Source organism: Gloeophyllum trabeum (assembly GCF_000344685.1).
Source record: "Gloeophyllum trabeum ATCC 11539 unplaced genomic scaffold GLOTRscaffold_00018, whole genome shotgun sequence".
Taxonomy (NCBI): domain Eukaryota; kingdom Fungi; phylum Basidiomycota; class Agaricomycetes; order Gloeophyllales; family Gloeophyllaceae; genus Gloeophyllum; species Gloeophyllum trabeum.
Window position 1 is genome coordinate 113,104 of NW_006920427.1, and position 21,267 is coordinate 134,370.

Consider the following 21,267-nt stretch of genomic DNA (forward strand, 5'->3'; position numbering starts at 1 on the left):
ATGCCCACACGAACGGTCACGCGTGACGGTGACTACGTTACAGCGGATCCTCCGCACAACCTCCGCACACGCTTCACGCCATGAAAATCCGAGGAGAAGCTGGAAATGCTCATCATAACGCAGACATGGTTCCGGTCAGTCTGAAGGGTTGACATTGTTCCGCATCATCCCAACTACTATTGGTTGCTTCCAATAAGCAAAAAACATGGTCCACCCCCATCCCCTTCGATTCTGACCTTCAGTTCGTCTTCTTTTTCTTCTTCGCCTCCTTTTCCGCTTTTTCCTTTTCGGCCTTCTCCCTCTCCTTAGCAGCCTCTTCCTTAGCGATCTCGTGGGCTCGGTCATTCAGACCTAATCGGTTTCTGCATATCTAGCAAGGACCAGTCATTTTCAGGAAATTGTGGAGGACGGAATCTATGGAAAGCCCACCTCGTACGCGTAGAACTGTATATCAGATCAGCAGTCAGTCGCAGTCATGAGCGAATGTGATAATGACAATATACCTGTATTCTCGTTACTATAATGCGATATATCAGCTTTGACTTATGCCTGCAAGTGCTTATACCACGCACCGAAGATGGTATTAAGCTCTGCATATTCCTCCCTCGCATCGGTTCGTATTAACGAGCCAAAGTTATAGTCCTTGATCTTCTTCTCATACCTGCGTAACGTGAAGCGGCCTTTACAAGGACGCTCAGGGAGAAACGCACGGAGCGATGAACTTGCGCCATCTGTCCTTCCCCTCCTTGCTCTTCAGCCAGTCCTCGTCGATCTTCGTCAGCTTGTCGTACGGCTCCTGCGCGAGCTCGGGGAAGTCCTTCATGACATGCTCAAATATCTCATCGTCGTATCTGTTCGGCGAGAACCCATCGTACAGGTTCCCGAGAGAGCACCCGGAAAGACTCACTGCGTCAATTTCAGCTGCCGTGGAGGGATCTTCTCCAGGAGGTTCCAGTACGTCTACACCGAATACCATCCATACTTAAGCCTCGAGAGGACGGAAGTGAGAAGTACAGACCCACCTGTGCATGCTCAACCGCTTTCACAGCAAACCTCAATACCGCCATTCATCACTCAAGTCTGAGGCACTGTGAGCTGAACTCACTGTTTCTCGATCTACTCCAAGACGGAAGTTATGCATGCACGTTCACGAGAATACCGTTACAACATACCTCAATCAAGTTCTGAGCGTTATTCGGGTCGAATTGGGTAGTAGCCATATTAACCCAACTTCAATTTTGGCGGCAGGAGGTAAGTGCAAAAGACAAGAGTCAAGGAAAGACGGCCCAGAGATGAGCTGGCCACAGTGTCACAAGGGTGCCTGTCCATATGATCGACGGAAGAACCGGGAATCAACGGTAATTGTCCGACGAATACAAGTCGATTACAAGCATCATGATTCATTACACCATCATTATAGTGACCTATAGACTGCATTACAAGGTGCATTATAGCGTTCGTGGTCGAAGTCTACCATCCTCACTCCCTCTCTGTACTACCCTTACCGGCAGGATCAATCCCGAATCGCTTCAGCTTCTCGAAATACTTCTGCACGCGGCTCGCAACTTGTCGGGGCGTCCTCCGCCCATTCATAGCCTGAGAAATCTTCTGCCACCTGACCGACAGCATCAGCTCCGGATACACATACCCAGGGCTAAGGTAACACGCACCGATTCCGCTCCCCATGGGGTATCTCCTCCAACAAGCGCTCCAGGAGGTGTTGCTCCGAAACCGACCATGCTTGTTTATACGTCTCCGGTTTGGGCTTGCCAGAGGTGCGACCCGATGCGTCGGTGGCAACAGGTTCTGGTTTGGGAGAGTCCTCTTGTTTGCGGGCGTTCTTCGACGGTTTAGAGCCTCTCTGGCCATTCACCTTCGACGGCTCTACAGCCTTTTCTTCAATACGTCGGCGCTTAGGCAGGCGCGAAGTTCGAGAGGCCCGAGGTTTGTCGTCGACGGACTCCGACATCGAGACAGGCGTCGGTAACCCGGCGAAGTCAGCGCTTGGATCCTCTTTCATCCGGAACGGCGCAGGCGAATCCTCGCTATCCCCAGCGAGCGATATATCTACATCCGCGCTCTCGTCTTCCAAGTCTCTTCGTATAAAGACCCCATTGACAGCATGTGCGCGCAGCGGGACAGTCAGCCCGCAGCTGATCTTACGCTTCTTGAGCTCACGTATCTTCTCGCGCTCCCTCTCTTTGATGAGCTCCTCCTGATCAACTTCTTCGTCTGGCGAATCTTCGTCGTCAGACAGAGGGGGCAGCTGGCTGAGGACGGGATCGACTATCATTCGTCGCGTCTCTTTCACAAGCTTCTGCAGGTCGGAAAGTGGTCCCTGCTGAGTCTTCGAAGGACTGGAACGTTGCGTCTGGATGGCCCTAACACTAGAAGCCAGATCCCTGAACGGCGTCGGGTCTGCGAGTCATTAGTCGGGATACATGGATCCGATGGATTCAATACGCACCGCAAGACCTGAATAATGACCAGTCGACGTTGTCGGGAAGCAGAGATGCTTCAGCGCTCTGGTCACTGAGCAATTGTCCGCCGAACTGCAGGTCGCGTCGGTTGCGTTCCCTCCGAAATCATGGCTAATGAACGGCATACCTTCTCAGTGAGACTCCCCAGGTCAAGTTCGGGCTGGGAGACAACATGTCTCTTGAGAGATATCAGACTCTCAATATCCGCCTGGGTACGAGCCAACACGGCTCTCTGACGTTCTATGAAACTCGAAAGCGCTTGAAGGCTGAAGGGGGAAGGGGATGTCAGTACGGTTAGAGGGGAGAATAGAAACGAATACTCGCGTCTGTGAGCGTTTATCGTCCATACTACTGTAGGCATTAGTATTTCGTGGAGTGTCGGGTCGGAGGTGGTGGGCCCGTAACGGAGGGGAATTGGGTACGCGCTTTGGCTTGGGGGAGGTGACATCTTATAAGTTGGATCGTGGGAAGAACATCCGTCTGCAGAAAATTGCCACAAGCATATGTACCCATATTTGTGTTCTGTGGCGTTCGCTACAAGGCCATCTATCTCTAGAGAACAGACACGGATACCACTCTGATACTGGAAGCAACGACTTAGTTTTGAGTAGACATTTGGTTCTAAAGTCCCAGAAAAGCATACGAAAGGCAGGATGTGATTACGGGAAGACGATTCTCTGTATTGTGCAGTGCAAGTCCATTTGCATATCATTAGTATACAGCCGCAAGGAGTTCCGTAAGTACGTTAGGCGATTAGCGGTTACATAGCGAATGTTCCAGGTCTGTCTGTGCAATCTAGGAAGTCTAATAAATGGTAGATGCAAAATAAAATCAAGCCCGTCGAGCAAAGCGCTTCTTTAGCCAACCGCCCAGCGAGCCCTTCTTAGGTATACGGAACAGATACATGAAGACGTAGACACATGTAATCTGCAGGGAATCCATGTTAACGTCTCGTACACGATAGGGGAAGCTGGGAAGCCTACTCACATTAAAAGCGATATAAACGAAGAGCAGCCCCAAATCCCTCCAGTGACGAGAGTATAAGATGTTGAAGTTGCCCTCGAGGAATGCATCCGTGCTGTTTATGGAACAGTAGTTGCATTGCGACGTGGCGTCGGGGTTTGTCAGATAACCACCCGCATTCGCGATGTAGTTCTGGAGGTATTGCCCGCACGTGCTGCCAGAGGGAGGGTTGACCTGAACGTACTCGACAGCGCTGCAGCGGACCTGGGACCTCCCGACGGCTGTGGGCAGACATAAGGGGGAGAAGTACAGTGCATATGGATGAGCAACGTACCTTGTCCGAGAAGTCCTTCAATGAGATAAGTGAACGGGGTAACACGGTACATCCACTGCCACCAGCCCAGCAAGCGGAACGGCTGCATGACACCATTGCTATGGAACTGTGAGCGTCGCAAGCAGACATTCTCTGCAATTGGAACTCACAATGTCAGGACGAACGAGAACAGGAAACTGAACAGGATGGCAGCGATTTCTGCAGTCGCCGACATAGCAGCAACCGCTTGGCCGATAGTCGTATAGTACAGCGGGAACACGACCGCGTATACGAGATAGGTGTAACCAGCTCGGCTCGTAGGGAAGCCAACCGTCCAGTACCAGCACAAGAAGAACAGCGAGGAGCCAAAGATGTTCCATGGGATCTCAACGATAATCATGGCTGTGACAAGGGCGGTCCAGCTATACATTCGGCTCGGTCGCTCACGGATCTCATAGATCGTCCGGGTACGGATGAAGGGAACTTGGAGTTGACTGGCCAGCGGAACGGAGTTGATTGTACCCATGAAGATAGCCTGACGTGGACGAAAGGAACGATTAGAAACGTCTCAAGCAGCTACAGGGGGGCACTTACGAAGAGCTTATTCTGTGTTCCTTGAATGGTGTCCTTCGACTTGAAGAACGTAAAGCCGATGAAAAGTCCAGACAGAATATTGAGCATTATCTTAGCCATGAGATAGACGGGGTCGCGCCAGTGGGCAGAGAGGTCGCGCCGAGTAAGCTCCTGAACTTGGTACAGCCATGACGTAGTAAATTCAGTATGGACAGTGGCTTCGACCGGTGGTCTGCGACGCCCTTCTTCGTGGATTTCTTCGATCTCCTTCGTCGTTCGCTGGTTCTCCTCGGATCGCATCCAAATGTCGTGCCAGTCGCGGTCAGTAGTAGCTGTCGCGCCGGCACCGATAACGTCGAGCATGAACTCAGCCCTTCATACCATTTAGCATGCAATCGTGACGGATATTATGGAGACTCACGGGTTTTCATTAGGAGCGCACTTGCGGGAGCCGTTCTTCTCGAAATAGTGGATCATGGTGGTTGCATGTCTGCCAAGATCTCCGAAGTACACGGTCTGGCCACCCTTACGGAGGAGCAACAGCTTGTCGAACACCTGGAACAGTTCGGCCGAAGGTTGGTGAATCCTGCGGGACGCGGTGAGCACGATATAATAAACAATCAATACGGGTCCTCACGTGCACAGGATAGCTTGGCCGTTATCTGCCAAACTTCGGAGGAATTGCATGATTGCCCATGCGCTCTGTGAATCAAGACCAGATGTCGGCTCGTCCAGGAACAACAGAAGTTTGGGCTTTGCCGCGAGCTCAACACCAATAGTAGTCCTCTTGCGATGCTCAACGCCAAGAGTACCAACTATAGCATCGGCATGATCCTCCAGACCACACATCTTCAAACAGGTCTCGACACTGCCCAAGCGGTCAGATCCAACCAGCGCTACGAAAATCGCTTGAACTTACTATGCCTTCTTTTCCGACAACGGGACCGATTGGGGCTGACGCAGCTTAGCCGAGAACAGGAGGGCTTCTCGCACACTGGTCGTCTCGAGATGGGTATCCATCTGTTGACAGTAACCGCTGCAAAACATGTTATTTACGCGTCGGACGAAAGTGCAATAGGGGCGCGCTCACGTCTGGGCCTGGAAATCCGCAGGGAGGGCTTGCCCGTTGACAAAACGGTCACCAGTCACGACTCCAGTAGACGTCCTCTGGGCGAGGACGTTCAACAGCGTAGTCTTTCCGGCACCCGACTCGCCCATGAGAGCGGTCAATTTGCCCGGGGCGACGTATCCCGAGACGTCGTCGAGAAGCTTGCGATGATCACCGCCGCCAACAGGGACGACATACTGCAAGTGCTGCCAAGTAAACACGTCCTGCATCTTCGGGGCCGCTTGTGCAATGACCTTCTCCGTCTCCGCCAGCGACCCAGGGCGCGTCGAGTCAGCCGTCGCCGTGGCCCCGCCTTTCTCCGGATCGCCCTTGCCGTTCTCCTCTTCCTCGTGTACCGGGGCTTTCGTGCCACGCTTGTAGAGCATGACAGCGGTCTCAGCGCCCGCTGCGGTATTGAACTCGGTCACCAGGAGCAGCGCGGCCAAGAAGGCGATACCAAATGCAACGACGATGCCGTAATTCTGCAATGATATGTCAGCGGACGCATGAGCAGTCAGCGCGTGTCGACGTACCCTCCAAGTGTTACTGTAGCTATACCCGTAGGAAAGTTCGACATATCGGTTCCCGTCGACGTACGGCTGCCCAGGGGCGGATCCAACCGTGGTGCATACTTGATTGGCCAATGAAACAGTGTCGTATCCTGGACCTGACGGCACCAGAGTCGCGCACGTGCCGTTCAAGGTTCGGAACTCGTTGGTCAGAATCGCCTCGTATCCGTACCGCAGAGGCTAAGGATTCATCAGTCCGCTAAGCTCGTCGCAAGAAGGAAGGGAAAACTAACATTGATATACGTGATCCACCGCAAAGCACCGATCATAGACGGCTTGGGGATGTTATAGCCGGTGTATAGGACCAAACCGAGCAAGACCACACCAGCGATGGTTTGCGCAGGAGCCGGATCCTTGAACGACGCCGCAAGCGCGCGGAACCACGCCTTAAGTGTCAGGGTCATAGTGAAAATAAACAAGAAGAAAACACTTGTGGAGGGAGGGGAGCGACATCAGCTACACGGCTACCCGGGCGAAGGAGGGAAGGGAACTCACAAGAACTGTGCCGCCGATAACTGGAGCCCGACCAAAAAGTAAATTATGATAGCGAATACGATAAGGGTGGTGACCGTGACGGGGATATCCACGAGCGTCATGGCCAACGCCTCGACGAAGGGATGGTACATGGCAGCCTTGTACTGCCGGAGGACGATCGGGCGCTGGGCGAACAGAGCGGGGATTTCCGCCATGGACTGTAGACCGGAGAACAGCAGAGCGCTAAGATAATCCCGAGTCAGCAGGGATGGATACATGTATAATGGACTGGAATTACAAGAATAAAATACCGCCGCGAGAGAAATACGCAGAGGTGTTATTCGGGACGCGGAGGAAAGTGGTACCCATGATGATGCCCTGAATAATGAACGACCTATAGTTTCACCTTGATTTAGTCATGGCACATAATTATCGCAACGAGCGTCCACCTACACCAGATTAACCACCTGCCCCGCCATATTCCCCCTCAGAATCTGTACCCTCCGCGTGATCAACGCGCGCGTCTGCATCGGCACCGAGATCAAATACGGGCTCTTCGGGTTCGTATGCTTCGCATGCGCCGCCTTCGCGCTCTGACGATACTCCAGGGCGCGCTGGGGCTGGCTCTGCACCTCCGCCTTGTACGCCTCGATATCGTCGCGGTTCAGCGCTGCCAGTTCAGACTTGCGGAAGTGCTCCGCAAACTCGGTCGCGGTGCGCGGAATGGGGTGCGGCATATCGCGCGGGATGCGCCCGTTCGGGTCGGTCACGGCCACGAGGAAGTCCGCCGTGGTCTGCCTGTTGGCGGGCTCGTAGCCCATGTCGATGAAGTACTGCCTCGCGCGGTCGGCGGGGCCGAAGTACGCCATTTTGCCCTCGTAGATGACGCACACCTTGTCGAACAATTCGTACAAGGATTCACCCGCTTGGTAAATAGAGACGACAGTAGACTGCCGATAAACATCCGTCGCGATTCGGAGAGCGCGAACAAACTCAAGGGCCGTAGAGGAATCAAGCCCACGAGTGGAGCTACAAATGGCTGAGTGTTCGTTCCTCCTTGAGACGCGTCACAAATATGCTTACTTGTCCCAGGAGTTCAAGAGGCTGTTCGTCGCGAGCGCTTCGGCAATACTAACCCGCTTCTTCTCGCCACCACTAACACCACGAATGCTCGCATCACCGACCAACGTCTTCCGGACGTGCCGCAGCCCGAAAATCGTCGTCAGCACGTCCACGACGTGCGCGACATACTGCTCTCGGCTGATGCCATCGACACGCGCGCGTGGCGTGCGCACCTTCGCTGCGAACGAGATCGTCTGCTCCACGGTGAGCGTCGGGAAGTGGATGTCGTCCTCCGGACAGTACTGCACGTCCCCGCGGTAGTGCTTCGCGACATCTTGGGGACTGAAGGCATCGTACATGACGTCACCTTGCACGGCGTAGTATTCATCGCGCTGGTTGGCGAGAGTCTTAAGGAGGGTCGAGCAGCCCGAGCCGGGGCGGCCGAGGACGACTAATGGCTGTGAATATTCTGACGAGGTCTAGAAAAATTATGGAGAACTTACGGAGCATTTCTCCGGGGCGAACCACCCCCTCGAAACCGGCCAGAATATCGCGGAGAGGAGGGTGACGGAGCTTCCGGATTGATTCGACCATGGTCGTGGGATTGAGTAAAGATCCCAAGGTCTGCTGATACGAAGCTGTGGATCCCATTCCGACCACCTTCAGGTTTTGGAACACAACTCCCAACTCTCGTTTCTTGATGTCCGACTCTGCAAGCCTTCCAAGCCTTCAATTCCGACGTTCATTATGTATTGGCACGGACACTCACTTTTGCACTGTGCGTCTCAGGACCTTCTCGAAGTCAAATGGTTCATCGGTCCCTGCAACGGTAGCCTCGCTTGCGTGTAGGCTCTCCGCCATCTCCTTGTTCGCTGCTGCTGCCTGTGACTGCCGGCTCAGCGTCCTCCGCAGGGCCTCCACTCCTTCATGGTCAAAGTGGTCGAGAGAAACATGGGAGGCGTGCGAGTAAGTGCTGCCGCGACGGCCAGGGGTCTTGTGTTCGGGCTGGGGGGACTCTACAGTCGCGAATGTAGGGAATTGGTCGCGGGATTCTGTCTCCTCTGCAGGAGTGCTGCGCCCCTGCGGTTCTGGCGAGGCCATTATTATGTGGGTCGTAACAGGTCTATCCCAGCGCGGTCTAGGTAGAATACAGATAAACCGGAAAGTCTGAGTGTAGAAAAGAGAGGATGCAGCGCGAGGCTAACCAAGGCCGAGGTACATACCGACAACGTTATATATACCGCTTGCGCAATATCCGGCAGACAACGCTTGGTCAGTCCTCGGAGCCAAAGATGGCAAGCCGATCAGAGCGCCCGGAACGTTGATCGTAAGCGTAAAGGTGTCAGCAGCGATCCGATTGGCTGCGACCACTACTCACCGCCAGTTTCCCCGGGCGATAGCAATGCAGGCCTTTATGAGCGCGCCGCAGTTTGACGGTTCGCATAAACCACTGTTACGACCGGAAGCCATAGAGCAGAGTTCCAGCACGATTGATTACTTCGAATTCATATGCATTTGCGCAGAAGCTGAAGCACATGCCACTGGCATAGGACTAGGTCTGCTAGTGCGGGTGGAAAACGGCTTTCGGAGACAATACAATACTACTGTGGAGTTTCCGGAGGAGTATTCCGTCTCAGTCTTCTGGTTCCGACGCTGACCGACCGCCTGTCTCTCATCGATTGCCGCTCCTATTCATCATGGCTGCGGGGGCGGGTAGCTGTATCCGCCGACATACAAGATCAGCCAAGGACCAATGGGCGTAAGCTGGCAAACATCTAGCTTCCGGCGGGCTGGGTACTCGGATGTCACACGGCGGCTTGAAACATGTCACGTCACACTAAGTTGGTGACCATGAATGCCTGCAGCAGTGCAGCTGGACTACGAAAAGCTGACAAAGATGTACATGCCATGAAATCACGACATTGAGGAAGGGTCCCCGTAAGGTCAAATCTGGTGGTTCACGACCTGATGCGCCTTGGATACGTATTGCAAATCCTATCCTGTTATAGTGATTCCAGGCCGAGTGTGTACTAGTATTCGCGTTCACAGCATGCCACCCCAATGCCACCCTGCCGGACCTGACGCTGGTCAACCTTCCTCACACGCCATAAATATTGCCTTGACTCTCCCATGAACTGCGCCGGTTAATAGTAGAGCCGGAAAGACTCGCGTCAACCAGCTCACGCATACGCGTCCGGTCACGCCGACATGAAGTCGTGACAGAGCGCGATGGCAGAAACTTGGTGCCACGTCGGGGCGGGAAGAGTCACTGCAAACTTGTACAAAGTACTAGCACTCGCCGCGAATGATCACATATCTGGGTGACTGGTATACAGCAGACGGGACAGTCTCCAAAAAATGCGCAAATGATGGTAGGCAAGCTCAGAACGGTATATCTGATACAGACGGGCATCAAAACATGAGATGGGCGTGCAACAAAAGCATTCAATACTGATTAGTAAAAGAAGCATCATGATCAAAGGGTAGCTACTATGTGGTATACGAGGTAAGACCAAAACTTGGCCATGGGGTACTGCAAGAACGAAGAGTGTCATAGCTATAATCAAACGTGAGCGAGGCTTCACCAATAACCTCCGTCATCACCGCTTCTCCCCGTCGAAAAACGCCGCAAGCTCGCGCACAGGGACCTTCTTCCCCGCGGTCACCTTGGGCGGGACAACCTTCGACGTCGCCTCCTTCTCCTGCTTCCTAATCACCAGAGGGTCGACGAACTTCGCCGACCCGTCCATGCTGATCCCCAGCCCGAACCGCATGTCCGTCGAGCGCGAGCGCATGCGTGAGTGCAGCGGGGTGTTTGGCGAGGCAGCTGCGATGGACGACAGCCCGTACGTGGACTGCGCGCGTAACCGCGGATTGCTGGGCGACGGCGACCCGCCCTTGAGCTTCGAGTTGAGCGAGAACCGTGCGGACTTGCCGATGGTCTCGTCGTGGAACCCGTCATCGTCTTCTTCTTCTTCCTCCTCCTCGTCCGTGCTCGTGGGCGTGTCCACAACAGCCGATGAGAAATACGCAGTGCCCGTTTGCTGAGCGGGCGTCGACGGTCTCTCAGCGTCCGAACGGGAGACGACCGGCTCGCCCAATGCAACCGTGTACCTCTTCCTTGGGGTAGGGCTCACACTGGAGGACCTCGCAGCCGGCATGCGTGGGGCCGGTAGAGGATCCGCGCCGGGACTGTTAGTAAGGTCCATCGGAGACGTAGACCTAGGCAAACCTGTCGTAGAAGTGTTCTGAATCTCAGCCGACATAGGCAGGCCGGATATCGTGACCGTCTGTGCTCGCGTGTTCGAGCTCAGCGACGCCGGCGGAGAGCTTGCCGGAGAAAATATACCCTGGCTGAGGAGCCCGGAATCCGGCGGGCTGGCGTAATCACCCGTTGGGTAAGGCAGCCGCGTCCGGGAGGCCGACTGCCCGCTGACGGGAGGACTGGTGGACTCTCGGCCTCTTGACGGAGTTTGTAGATGACGGACTGCGTATGAGGAGCTGGCTGAAGGCGCCCGTGCCATGGAAGATGTGGAGTTGCGAGAGGCGACTGAAGAAAGATTGGCGGGAGCGGTAGCAAGCTTGGCGATTTCGCGTCCGAGCTCGCCGATGCGGCCTTGCACTTCCGCAAGTTCTTCCCGTAGTTCCGAGAGCTCAGCAGAATCAGGTTCAGCGCGCGGCTCGGGATGGTCAGCAGGCGCAGATGTCGACGAAGCCTCCTTTTCTTCCCTCTCCTTCTCCTTGTCTACAAGCCACTTCTCGACATCACCCATCCGTTCTTCGAGGGCACGGACATGGCCAACTGTCCACCTTTCTAGTTTCTCAAAACGTTTGGCAATGACGAGTAATGTTCCTTGAACATCAAGTGCTCCCTGCGAGTCGAACTGCGCATACAAAGGAGGCGCCTCTTTATGCGGTGAATCCCTTCCTTCAGATGTGCGCATAGGTGATGCGGCCAAACTGGGCGGTGTACTAGGGGCAGCTGATAATGGTCTAGGCGGCTGGAGAGGAGTAGTCGGATGGACCAGATTCCGAAACGAAGGATCAGCATACTTAGTCTGGCTGTTAGAAGGCCAGTCTTGACTCTTGCGGCGTTCCTTCTCCTTAGCCTTCTCCTCCTTCTCGCGTGCTTTAGTTTCCTTCACGAGTTGCTGGGCCGGCGTAAGCGACTCTTTGGTGGGAGTCAACTTGTTCTTAGCAGCTGCCCACCAATTAGACCCACCTTCCTTACTGGATGTCGACGGAGAAGGCGGAGTAGGCAAAGACTGGGAACGGCTGGGAGAGGGCACGGGTGAAGCACGCTGATTCTGCAGCATAGCCAGGACGCGGTCTTCGACGAGCCTCCTCTCCTCCGCTTCCTGAATGAGAATCCGTTCAGCCTCGCGGCGGCTCCTCTCGCGTTCCCGTTCTGCTTCAGCTTCAAGTTCAGCTTCGCTGGGAAGCATGTTAGGTGACCGGGGATTCATGTTGTTAACGAAGGAATTGACCCGCTGCGCGAAATTCGCGGCGAACTTGGTGATGGACGGTGTTGGCGAGTGCGAGCGACGCGACGAGCGGCCCCAGGTCCTATCATTGTCTTCTTCTTCATCGTCCGAGAAACTTTCGTCCGCGGTGAAACCATTCCGGAGAGGAGACGGGGGTCGTCCGAGTCTCGGTGAAGCGAGTGCCCCCCGTTCTGGTTCAGGCTATGGAAGCACATTAAGTAACAGAATACATTGTATTTAACACGAAACGCACGAGATTGAGAGGGCTCGGCGGTGGTAAATTCGGGGAAGTCATTCTCCTCTCCGGTTTCGTCGTAGTGAGCGGCGGCGGGACCAGACTGCTTGACGAGGCACTCGCAGCCGACATCGTCGATCGGTGCGATGGAGACGCCATCACAGGCAGTCCTGACCGTGTCGACGAGCCGGGCAGCGAGCTCGAGTTGAATGTTCAAGTCGAACACAAGGCAGTGGCGCGGGGCCTTTAGGCGCAGGCTGCGGCTCTCGATTTACCACCACCTCAAACCCTCCCCGGCGCCGATGTCCTCAGCGATGGCGAGCACGTCGGCCAACTTAGAGCCTCTGTTTTCCTTCTTGTCAACATCCTACGCTACTTTAGAACAGACATTTAATAGGATACCAGGTTCAGCCGTCATCGCCCGTTATGTCAAGTCATCGCATCAGAACGACCCCGGACGCACTCTGCTGGAGCTGTTCCTGGCAGCTTTCGCTATTTGGACGTTATTGCAGTCACGAACACGAGCAGACAAGGATGATAGACACTTTATAAAGTTTACGGAAAAGGTGAGTGCCCCTCTTGACTGCGGACGCGTCGGTCTGACTCCTCGCAGGAAATTGACGAACTTGTCAACGAATGGACTCCTGAGCCTCTCGCCGAGCCTTTGTCGCCCGAGGAACAGAAGGAGCTTGAGTCAGTACCGGTTATTGTGGGTGCCCAAGGGCCACGACCGAAGCTTAACACGGGCAAGACCGTGCTTAACTTCACGGGAACGAACTTCACTGGGTTAGCTGGGAACGAGGGCATCAAGGAGAAGGCTATTGAGACACTGCGAAAGTATGGTCTGGGTAGCTGTGGTCCGCCTGGCTTTTATGGCACTGTCGGTGAGTCGCAGCGTAGGTAACTATCTACGCTATTCAACCTGACCCGTTTCCCTAGACGTTCACGTGCAACTGGAGCACGACATCGCCGACTTCTTGGGCACGGAGGACGCTATCCTGTATGCCCAGGGATACTCCACCATCTCGTCTGTCATACCAGCCTTTGCTAAACGTGGAGACATCATCGTCGCTGACCGCGGCGTGAACTTCGCCATTCAGAAGGGTATCCAGATCTCCCGTTCTACCGTACGCTGGTTCGACCATAACGACCTCAAGAGTCTGGAAGACGTGCTTCAGGGTATCGCAAAGGAGCGGAAGAAGAAGAAGGCGCCCCTGACCAAAATGTTCATCGTCACTGAAGGCATCTTTGAAAAGGACGGAGTCATGACCGATTTGCCGAAGCTGGTGAGTCCAACGTGATAGCAATCTTTACGTGTGATATTCATGAAGGATGTCTTCGTAGATCGAATTAAAGTACAAGTACAAGTATCGCTTGATTCTGGACGAAAGCATCTCCTTCGGCTCCGTCGGTAGGACTGGTCGCGGTCTGACAGAACTCTTCAATGTTCCGGTAAGAAAATACATGTAGAGGTCGGTCAAACCCATCTCACAGGAAGTTCAGGCATCTCAGGTCGACATGTTGGTTGGCTCCGTGGCAAATGGTCTTGCTTCCTGCGGAGGTTTCTGCGCTGGCTCGAAATATGTCGTGTACCATCAGGTATGTATTTTATTCCATTTTAGTGATAATCCACTCAACAGCCGTGCGTAACCAGCGTATCAACAGCTCTGCATTTGTGTTCTCTGCCTCGATGCCGCCGCTTCTCTCCGTAAGCGCTTCAGAGGGTGTCAACATTCTCCGCAACACGCCCTCGATCCTGAGCACCCTGCAAGAAAACATCCGCACCGTCCGGGGTATCCTGGATAAGCTCGATTGCATCACCATCCCGTCGCACCCGGCCAGCGCTATGATCCACATCTACATACGCACGCCAACGCCGACGCTCCAGATTCCAACCGGATCAGGGAAACCCTCGAATCCAACATCGATCCATCCCCGCGATCCGCCGACGTTCGACATCGAAACTGAGGAGCGGTTGCTGCAGGACGTGGTGGACGAGGCACTGGCGCAGGGCGTCCTCATCACTCGTGCAAGGAGGCTGCGTGGTCAGGAGATGGTCGAAGCACGACCCAGCATCCGGCTTGCTGTCAGCGCCGCATTCTCCAAGAAGGAATGTGAGAAGGCGGCGAACGTGGTCAAAGCCGCACTGGTCAAGGTGCTTGGGAAGAGGCGATAGATTAGACAAGCGCTGTCTGCGACATTTTATCCTCATTGGCTTATTGAGAAGTATACCTACTTTATTCACGAATAACACGATCCAATTCTTGTCTGCTGACGCGAGGAATAAATGAAGTGCGAGTCTCCGTCACCCGCTCCGGGGCCACTCTGCGGTCTCACAGGGGTCATTGTCGAGACGGTCGGACACCATCTCCAATTCCACACTTGATATCGAGCGATGCGTACTGGATTTGCACCCATCACCATCAACTGTCCTCCAGGAATAGTACATCGCTTCGTGTGAGGGGTCCTTCATTAATAGTACCATATTATAGTGCGTAATTGGTTATGCAAAGTCCGGGCTTCTGTGATGCAAACGAAAGACATGACATGCTAATGAATAAAAGAAGATGCACCCGCAAAACTACTACCACGGATATGTCCCATTGTCCAGTGATATCATCAACCTACGAGATCATGACTGAGCCAAAGCCCGGTCGATAGCGGCATTGATGGAGGCCTTCCGAGAGGTCAAATCAACCCCGAACTGGTCCTCCAACTTTGTGCGTATCTCCCGCTTAGTGATAGTAGTCAAATCAGCGTTTCTGAGAATTTCTTGAACAGCCCTTTCTATCTCAGCATCCGAGGGGCCAGAGGTGGGCAAGTCGAATCCCAAGTAATTCGTCGGTGGCCGTGACGGCGCGGGTTCGTAAAGCATGCTGCCTGCTTCGCTCATCGGTCGGAGCTGAGGAGCCCCAAAGGCACCAAGGGGAGTGTTGCGACCAGAGTTGTAACCAGGCGGGGGTTGATACATATTTTGGGAGGGTGCCGGTGAATAACTCCGTGGCTCATAGTATGTCTCATGGCCATACAGAGACGCCGTCCGAGATTCCGCATATCCTGCGTTGTTGAACTTGTTTGGCGGTACCCACGAACCGATGCTATGATTTGACTCCTTATCCCATAGCTCGTTCTCCTATAGTCCAAGATCAATTATGGTAAATCGGCTTCCATAAAGACGGGTTCAACGCACATATTCATTCCAAGATTTCAATGGGATCACGCGAGGATCAAATTTGCCCTCGTCCTGTCCGTGGCGTAATGAGCAACAGAAGAGATAAAATGACGGATAATGCTTACGTGCACGATGATCTTCTTGCCCTTCTCGCCCAATACGACACGTGTTTGACCCCATGAGAAATCATCCATGCGCCAGAAGGAGTATAGCGGGAGCAGGAAGGAGAATACGGGAATGGCGAGGATGTAGAAAACCATCCAACCGATCATGTCCCACTTCCGCCGAAGCACAAAGACCAAAGCCTGTACACCATAGATGGCGGCAATCATGATAAGCGAGAGTGTTGGGATATTCTTCCCTTCTCCTGCCACGAGGTATATCAAGTACACAATCTGTGAGTGGGGATAAACGTCAACTCATATCGGGCCGAGCAGATATCTGGAACATACGTATGCCACGGTCACGGGCTGGATTAGGGTAGACAGCAAGTCTAGCAGAACGATGAAGCGCATGGAGAAACAGCAGAAGCCACACAATTGATCCAAGAATATGAGCTCTCCCAGATTGTGCACGGTCGAGTTGATCCACCGACGACGCTGAGAAAGAAGAACTTTCCAGTCATCAGGCGCTACCGTGTACGCATGAGCGTCCCGAACGAACTGGGTCTTGAAATTAGGGAAGTGCTTCAAGAGCAGGGTAGTCAGGTATCGATCTTCTCCAAGGTGAAGCAGGTTCTTCATATGAAGCGTATCGACACGGTTCTCAGAGTAGTCTTGGATGATCTGGTTCGAGATGAACAAGGGTTTGTGGGTGTCTGGCGTGCGCAGCCGATAGAGCGTGAAACAACCGGGAAGACAGGTAACAGACCCGAAGAGACTTTCGAACGCCTTGGCCATGTGATGGGATATAAAGTACTCGTACACCTGGCAGAGGTTTATTCTCATTGCACAGAGAAGAGCAAGAAGGTCATACCTGCATCATTGTGATGATCGACTGCTTCGCGTTGGCAAGCGACGTCTCTCCACAGACACCAAGGAGTTTTTTGTCTCGAATCATGCTAGTTTTAAAGTTAGATGTGCTCCACCGGAAGCCAACGGGTCCACTTACGCCGATATCAAGCGATTAACGGAGAATGGGTCCACCGTTGTATCAGCATCAACCATGAACAGGTACTCGTAGAAGGTAGGGTTAACACCAATCACGTTCTTGATCTGGTGGTAGATCTCCAACTCCAAAGGATTCATGGGAGCATTGAAATGCACCTGGACACCAAATGTGTCAGAGCAACATACAGCAGCCTGTAGCTGACTCACCTTGTTCAGGAAATGCATCAGGAGCATCTGAGAATCACGCTTGCCACGATTACCGGGTCGAGATCGCTCAGTGGGCTTGCCAACCTTGACAATCACGAGATACGGGACTACATGGCCAGCGACTTCGTACAACCCTGAGTACACCTTGCCCATATTATGCTGTTTGGCGCCTTCGCCGAGGGAGAGGAAGCTCAGGGGCTCGGGATCCTGATTAGGGTCAGCGCCGAGGATATCAAGAACGATGCGAGGCGTAGGGCGATCATTGCCAGAACCAACGATCATCCCATCGCAGATGACTACTAGAAGCTTGCGCTTGTCGTCGTACTTCATCTGCGCGAGGGAGTCGATTGTCCTCCGTAACGACTGCTCTCCTTCAGTGTAACAAGGAACCTGGCAAATCACGAATTTGTCGTGGTCCTCAGGTGCTCGTTCAGCACTGAGATTGATGGACGCAATAAACTTGAAGCCGATGACGCTGACCATGATGATAGACAGGATAAGCAGAATGTATGTGGCAAATAAGCACTGCGGCGACTGGCGATTGTCGACCTTGCCGATCAGGAAAAGATTCCTGAGACAGACTTTCTGCCGCTCCAGTACGTCCGAGCCAATATTGAGCCCATCGATAGCCTTGGTGACATCCCCTCCAGCGTCGTATGTGAAGATATCGATCACAGAAGAATGCATGAAGTTTGTATCGACACTAGGAGCTTGCATTCCATCTGGAGCTTTCGTGAAGGGTGGGCTCTTGATATACGTCGTCAAGTCGTACACCAGACCGTTGTAAATGCCCACAGCCTTCTTGTTGGAAGCCATGTTCCGGATTTCCTTGGGGGTGTACCCCATGAAGCCGACGCGGTTCTTCCATCGCATCTGGGTCATGACTTCGAAGTACCAGTCAGGGCGAGAGTCATTGGTGAAGGCTCGGAAATCGTGGTATTGCGCATTCGGATCGGTGTTATTGGTCGAGTCAAGAACTACGTAGGGACTCACGGACCCTGACACTCCGTTGCATAATGCGCTGACCTGCACCGAAGACTTAGTACAATTCTACGTCCATTCAGGAAGGGATTCATACCTGGACAGGAAAGATGTTGTCGGACGAAGTGCCTCCGTATTTCAGAATGCTCTTCGCCGGGACAACAGATACCATTCTCTGGTGGGTAGCCGCTATAGTGGTGAGGTCAAAGACTTCGCCACGGATAGACGTGTACACGTTATTCGGGCTATCTTTGGAGTTGTGCGACGCCAGCTCGCTAGTACTGAAAACATGCTCCGTTGGGCAGATAACGTTGCCGAGGACAGCGATGACAAAGATCGCGCATGCACAGACAAACCAGATGATCATATTGAGGGCAAGCTTCTCGCGCCAGGCTTGCTGTACGTCTGGGCGTTTCATCCGCCCTACCCACCGGATGCATGGTGTCGGAACCCACCAAGTCAACATCCAACATAATGCAACCCATCTGCGGCGAGCAGAACTTTCCTTCAGGACTTCGGTAGTTTCGCCTTCTTGAACATCAGCGGGAAGAGCCTCCTTGTCCATCAAAGCCTTCCTGTCGGCATTCTGGAACATGTTGCGAGATGGGGCGTAGGATTCTGTTCCGAAATTCGACACGGAGTCGTCGCGGTTGCTTGTCAGCCTGCTACGGCCATCGAAGTCGTCACTGCGGACAGACTTGCTCTCGTCGTACTCGTCATCGTACATATCCGCGCGCTGGAACGGAGATGCGTGAGAGACGAGCGGCAACGCCTGGCTAGACTGCCCAAAGGGATCACCGTAGCCGCCGTCGTACGGAGAGTTCTCGGGGGCACCAGGGGTAGAGTAAGGAGCATAAGGATCACTTGTATGAGTGAGGCCTGCTTCTGCCTCTGCGTCACGGAGCCGGTTGCGTTTCTGCTCCTCAACGTCTTTTGACCGCAGGTGGTCTTCGAGCTTATGGAAAGCGGCTTGAGATAGGAACACCTCCATTTCCTGTCAGAGGAGAAAAACGCAAGCTGACACTTTACACACCTTATGCTGGCCAATAACGATGTCTTGGTCTTGCTGACCCAATGCCGTCCTGGCTTGCCCAATCTGTTCCCATGGTCCTCCCTCATGCACATTGAGCGAGGCCAATGATTCCTTATACCTCTCCACAAACTCGTCTGGCGTCATGTTCACCTCGAAAACGTTGATGAACCGCCGTGCGATCTCTGGTAAACCCATAGCCCTGACCTGCCCCTTCACAGACCGACCCTCAAGCTGATTGGGGAGCTGCGAGTCGTTGGGGGTAATGCAGAAGACATACCACGACTGTGATTCCTCCAGAGTCTCGAACAAGGTATCAAGAGCGCTGCAGAATTCACCCGCAACGCAGGGAGCCCCGCCACCAGACTTGGCTGCGGTCTGGCCTTCATCCTCGTCCTTATCATTCTCCTCGATCTCGGTAAGCATGGTAGGCTTGCGCTTGATCGTGTTCTTTCGACGAGTAGAAGGAGCCCGCATGGGCTTCTGGGGCTGCTGAGCCGCGACAATGGTGTCTTCATTGCGGGGATGGGCCTGGGTCGCGATGGCTTTGGCTGAGAAGAGACCCTTTACAAAGGGGTTAGCGGATCCTGAGCCGTCACTGCCTCCGACTTCGCCGGCATTCTGGTGAGCGCCACGCAAAAGAGAAACGAAATCGGGGTTCACAGCATCTAAATTCCTCTCGAGGAACCCTTCCGAGGAGTAAGTGACGGGTCCGTTATAGTGATGCACAGTAAAGGTAGGGTATCCCGAGCGGTCAATTGATCCCATCTTGAAAGACGAGTGGTTACCCCATCGCTTGCCGAAGGCTTCGACCATACTATGGTCAGTCTTCTTGGGCATCCTCAACGCCTGGTCATCCATGATATGGATAAGACCTCCTGGCTTGTTCTGCAACAAGCGCAGGCACTCTGAGTTGTCGAAATAAGGCACCTGCGGTACGTAGTTGCTCAGCCCCTCTGAGGCATACTGGGCTGTATCTCTCTCGAAGATGCGCTTGTGGATGAAGTTGTGCAGGCGCTCGTTAGCGAAGTTGACACAGAACTGATCCAGAGAGTTAGGCCTGCTCGTCATATTCTGCGGACCGGGTAGGTCGAACAGAGCAATGAAAGTGGCGAAATCCTCTTTGCATAACTTCTGGTTGATGTGCTCGTTCAGCCATGCAAAGAGCAAGGAGTACAATGTCTTCGCCAAGTCGTCCCTGTTGTCGGAAGCACCGTCTGGGTCAAGGAAAACAGTGCACAACTCCTTCCTGACTAGCTTGGTCTTGTACGACAGCGCTGCTTCCAGAGCTGCTGGCTGAACGCCAAGGAAATCCGCTACAATTCCCAAAGTATCCGTGTTCCTGACCACGGCAGCATCCTCATTTCGGTGACGGTCGATGGTGAACTCAAGGTTACCGAGGTGAAGGATAGCAGCAACGAGCTGACATGTCTGCGCAACATGTCTCTTTGAGAGACCCACGTTCTTCATCGCCATCTTGAGTTGCTCGAAGCGTGCACCGTCGTCTCCCCCACCGATCGGGCCCCGGCTAGAAGCAGCAGTACGCTGCCCCAGGTAGCGATAGTTTGCCCTCTCGTCTAAGTGCATGTGTTGGCGCTCCTCGGGAGAGGCTCCCGCAACTAGGTAATAGAATATATGGAAATTGCGCTCTCCAGAGGGGACCTGAGCAACTCGGTTGCGCTCGAGATAATAGTCAAGGGTCTTCACACCGCAGAGTCGGCCACGCTCGGTAAACTGGAGTTCAGTGTACTTGCCATAACGAGATGCGTTCGCATTGAACAGGGTGCGAGAATTGCCAAACGTCTCGAGAATGAATTCAGCAGCAGGGACTTGGTGCGCCAGCTTGGACCCTTTCTTCCCCGGGCTGCTCACGCTCAACTCGAGCAACGTCTTGATCGACAGTCGGCGGTTTTCTGACTTGCCGCTGCCAGTTTCACCGCTTCATTGCGAGTTGTTAACGTCTCAGGTAGCGTGAATGAAACGAGAACATACCTCAGGAGAATACTCTGATCCTGGCCGGTGCGACGCATGTGGTAGTACGCATTGTTAGCGAGCTGGAAGACGTGGGGTGGTAGCGGTATCTTTTCCTGCGACGTATCCCGATACTCTGCAGCATACTTGTGCATGACAGAGTCTGCATTGCTCGGCACATATTTGTGGGGGTTGAGGGCAACGATGGCAGACGTTCCAATCGCCGTATAAATATTGTCAGACATAAACCTTTCACGAAGGCATGATACGATAGCATCGTCGGAGATGGGTGCAAGTTGCGTCAAGTCCGTCACCGATTCGAGCCGTTGGTGGAAGCTCGTTCCGCTCGACTGCCGTTTCGAGGCCATGATGGCAACACGACCGGCGTTCCAGCAAGTCCGACTTGAATAAATGTGGTGCCGCGAGCCAGGTAAGAAAGAGAAAGACGAGAAGGTGGAAGGAAAGGCCGGGCTGCCTCAGCAGCGGTCGCGGTGGTTGCGAGCAGAGACGTCGTCGTATGTTCGCACGGGGGGCCT

At 53.8% G+C, this 21,267-nt stretch overlaps 6 protein-coding genes across 6 annotated transcripts; 1 reads left to right on the top strand and 5 right to left on the bottom strand.

The window, feature by feature from the left end:
• Window positions 1–87: 87 nt before the first annotated feature.
• Window positions 88–1,273, bottom strand: GLOTRDRAFT_66460 (DUF757-domain-containing protein). Its single transcript, XM_007872488.1, has 9 exons — window positions 1,173–1,273; window positions 1,106–1,116; window positions 1,023–1,053; window positions 908–960; window positions 711–851; window positions 573–661; window positions 504–517; window positions 430–444; window positions 88–370 (listed from the first exon to the last, which is right to left on the bottom strand). The coding sequence occupies exons 1-9, from the start codon at window positions 1,218–1,220 to the stop codon at window positions 239–241; spliced, it is 534 nt and encodes a 177-aa protein (XP_007870679.1). The 5' UTR covers window positions 1,221–1,273; the 3' UTR covers window positions 88–238.
• A 114-nt stretch (window positions 1,274–1,387) lies between these two features.
• On the bottom strand, window positions 1,388–2,879 carry GLOTRDRAFT_118184 (uncharacterized protein). Its single transcript, XM_007872489.1, has 5 exons — window positions 2,805–2,879; window positions 2,608–2,746; window positions 2,468–2,552; window positions 1,671–2,418; window positions 1,388–1,615 (listed from the first exon to the last, which is right to left on the bottom strand). The coding sequence occupies exons 1-5, from the start codon at window positions 2,825–2,827 to the stop codon at window positions 1,480–1,482; spliced, it is 1,131 nt and encodes a 376-aa protein (XP_007870680.1). The 5' UTR covers window positions 2,828–2,879; the 3' UTR covers window positions 1,388–1,479.
• Window positions 2,880–3,079: 200 nt separating this feature from the next.
• GLOTRDRAFT_81874 (pleiotropic drug resistance ABC transporter) lies at window positions 3,080–8,744 on the bottom strand. The gene is made up of 17 exons (XM_007872490.1): window positions 8,312–8,744; window positions 8,046–8,260; window positions 7,564–7,993; window positions 6,934–7,509; window positions 6,779–6,874; window positions 6,502–6,723; window positions 6,240–6,435; window positions 5,971–6,186; window positions 5,420–5,919; window positions 5,249–5,365; window positions 4,967–5,197; window positions 4,751–4,915; window positions 4,351–4,702; window positions 3,927–4,291; window positions 3,778–3,875; window positions 3,468–3,724; window positions 3,080–3,407 (listed from the first exon to the last, which is right to left on the bottom strand). The coding sequence occupies exons 1-17, from the start codon at window positions 8,641–8,643 to the stop codon at window positions 3,312–3,314; spliced, it is 4,464 nt and encodes a 1,487-aa protein (XP_007870681.1). The 5' UTR covers window positions 8,644–8,744; the 3' UTR covers window positions 3,080–3,311.
• Window positions 8,745–9,869: 1,125 nt separating this feature from the next.
• On the bottom strand, window positions 9,870–12,340 carry GLOTRDRAFT_123396 (uncharacterized protein). Its single transcript, XM_007872491.1, has 2 exons — window positions 12,280–12,340; window positions 9,870–12,227 (listed from the first exon to the last, which is right to left on the bottom strand). The coding sequence occupies exons 1-2, from the start codon at window positions 12,319–12,321 to the stop codon at window positions 10,143–10,145; spliced, it is 2,127 nt and encodes a 708-aa protein (XP_007870682.1). The 5' UTR covers window positions 12,322–12,340; the 3' UTR covers window positions 9,870–10,142.
• A 170-nt stretch (window positions 12,341–12,510) lies between these two features.
• GLOTRDRAFT_66470 (serine palmitoyltransferase) lies at window positions 12,511–14,538 on the top strand. The gene is made up of 6 exons (XM_007872492.1): window positions 12,511–12,827; window positions 12,875–13,145; window positions 13,201–13,547; window positions 13,606–13,713; window positions 13,765–13,860; window positions 13,916–14,538. Exons 1-6 carry the CDS (start codon window positions 12,564–12,566, stop codon window positions 14,435–14,437), a joined length of 1,608 nt encoding a protein of 535 aa, XP_007870683.1. The 5' UTR covers window positions 12,511–12,563; the 3' UTR covers window positions 14,438–14,538.
• A 105-nt stretch (window positions 14,539–14,643) lies between these two features.
• GLOTRDRAFT_141298 (glycosyltransferase family 2 protein) lies at window positions 14,644–21,256 on the bottom strand. Its single transcript, XM_007872493.1, has 10 exons — window positions 20,753–21,256; window positions 18,764–20,699; window positions 17,828–18,715; window positions 16,750–17,775; window positions 16,544–16,698; window positions 16,409–16,493; window positions 15,886–16,359; window positions 15,559–15,828; window positions 15,452–15,505; window positions 14,644–15,394 (listed from the first exon to the last, which is right to left on the bottom strand). Exons 1-10 carry the CDS (start codon window positions 21,097–21,099, stop codon window positions 14,894–14,896), a joined length of 5,736 nt encoding a protein of 1,911 aa, XP_007870684.1. The 5' UTR covers window positions 21,100–21,256; the 3' UTR covers window positions 14,644–14,893.
• Between the last annotated feature and the right edge of the window lie 11 nt (window positions 21,257–21,267).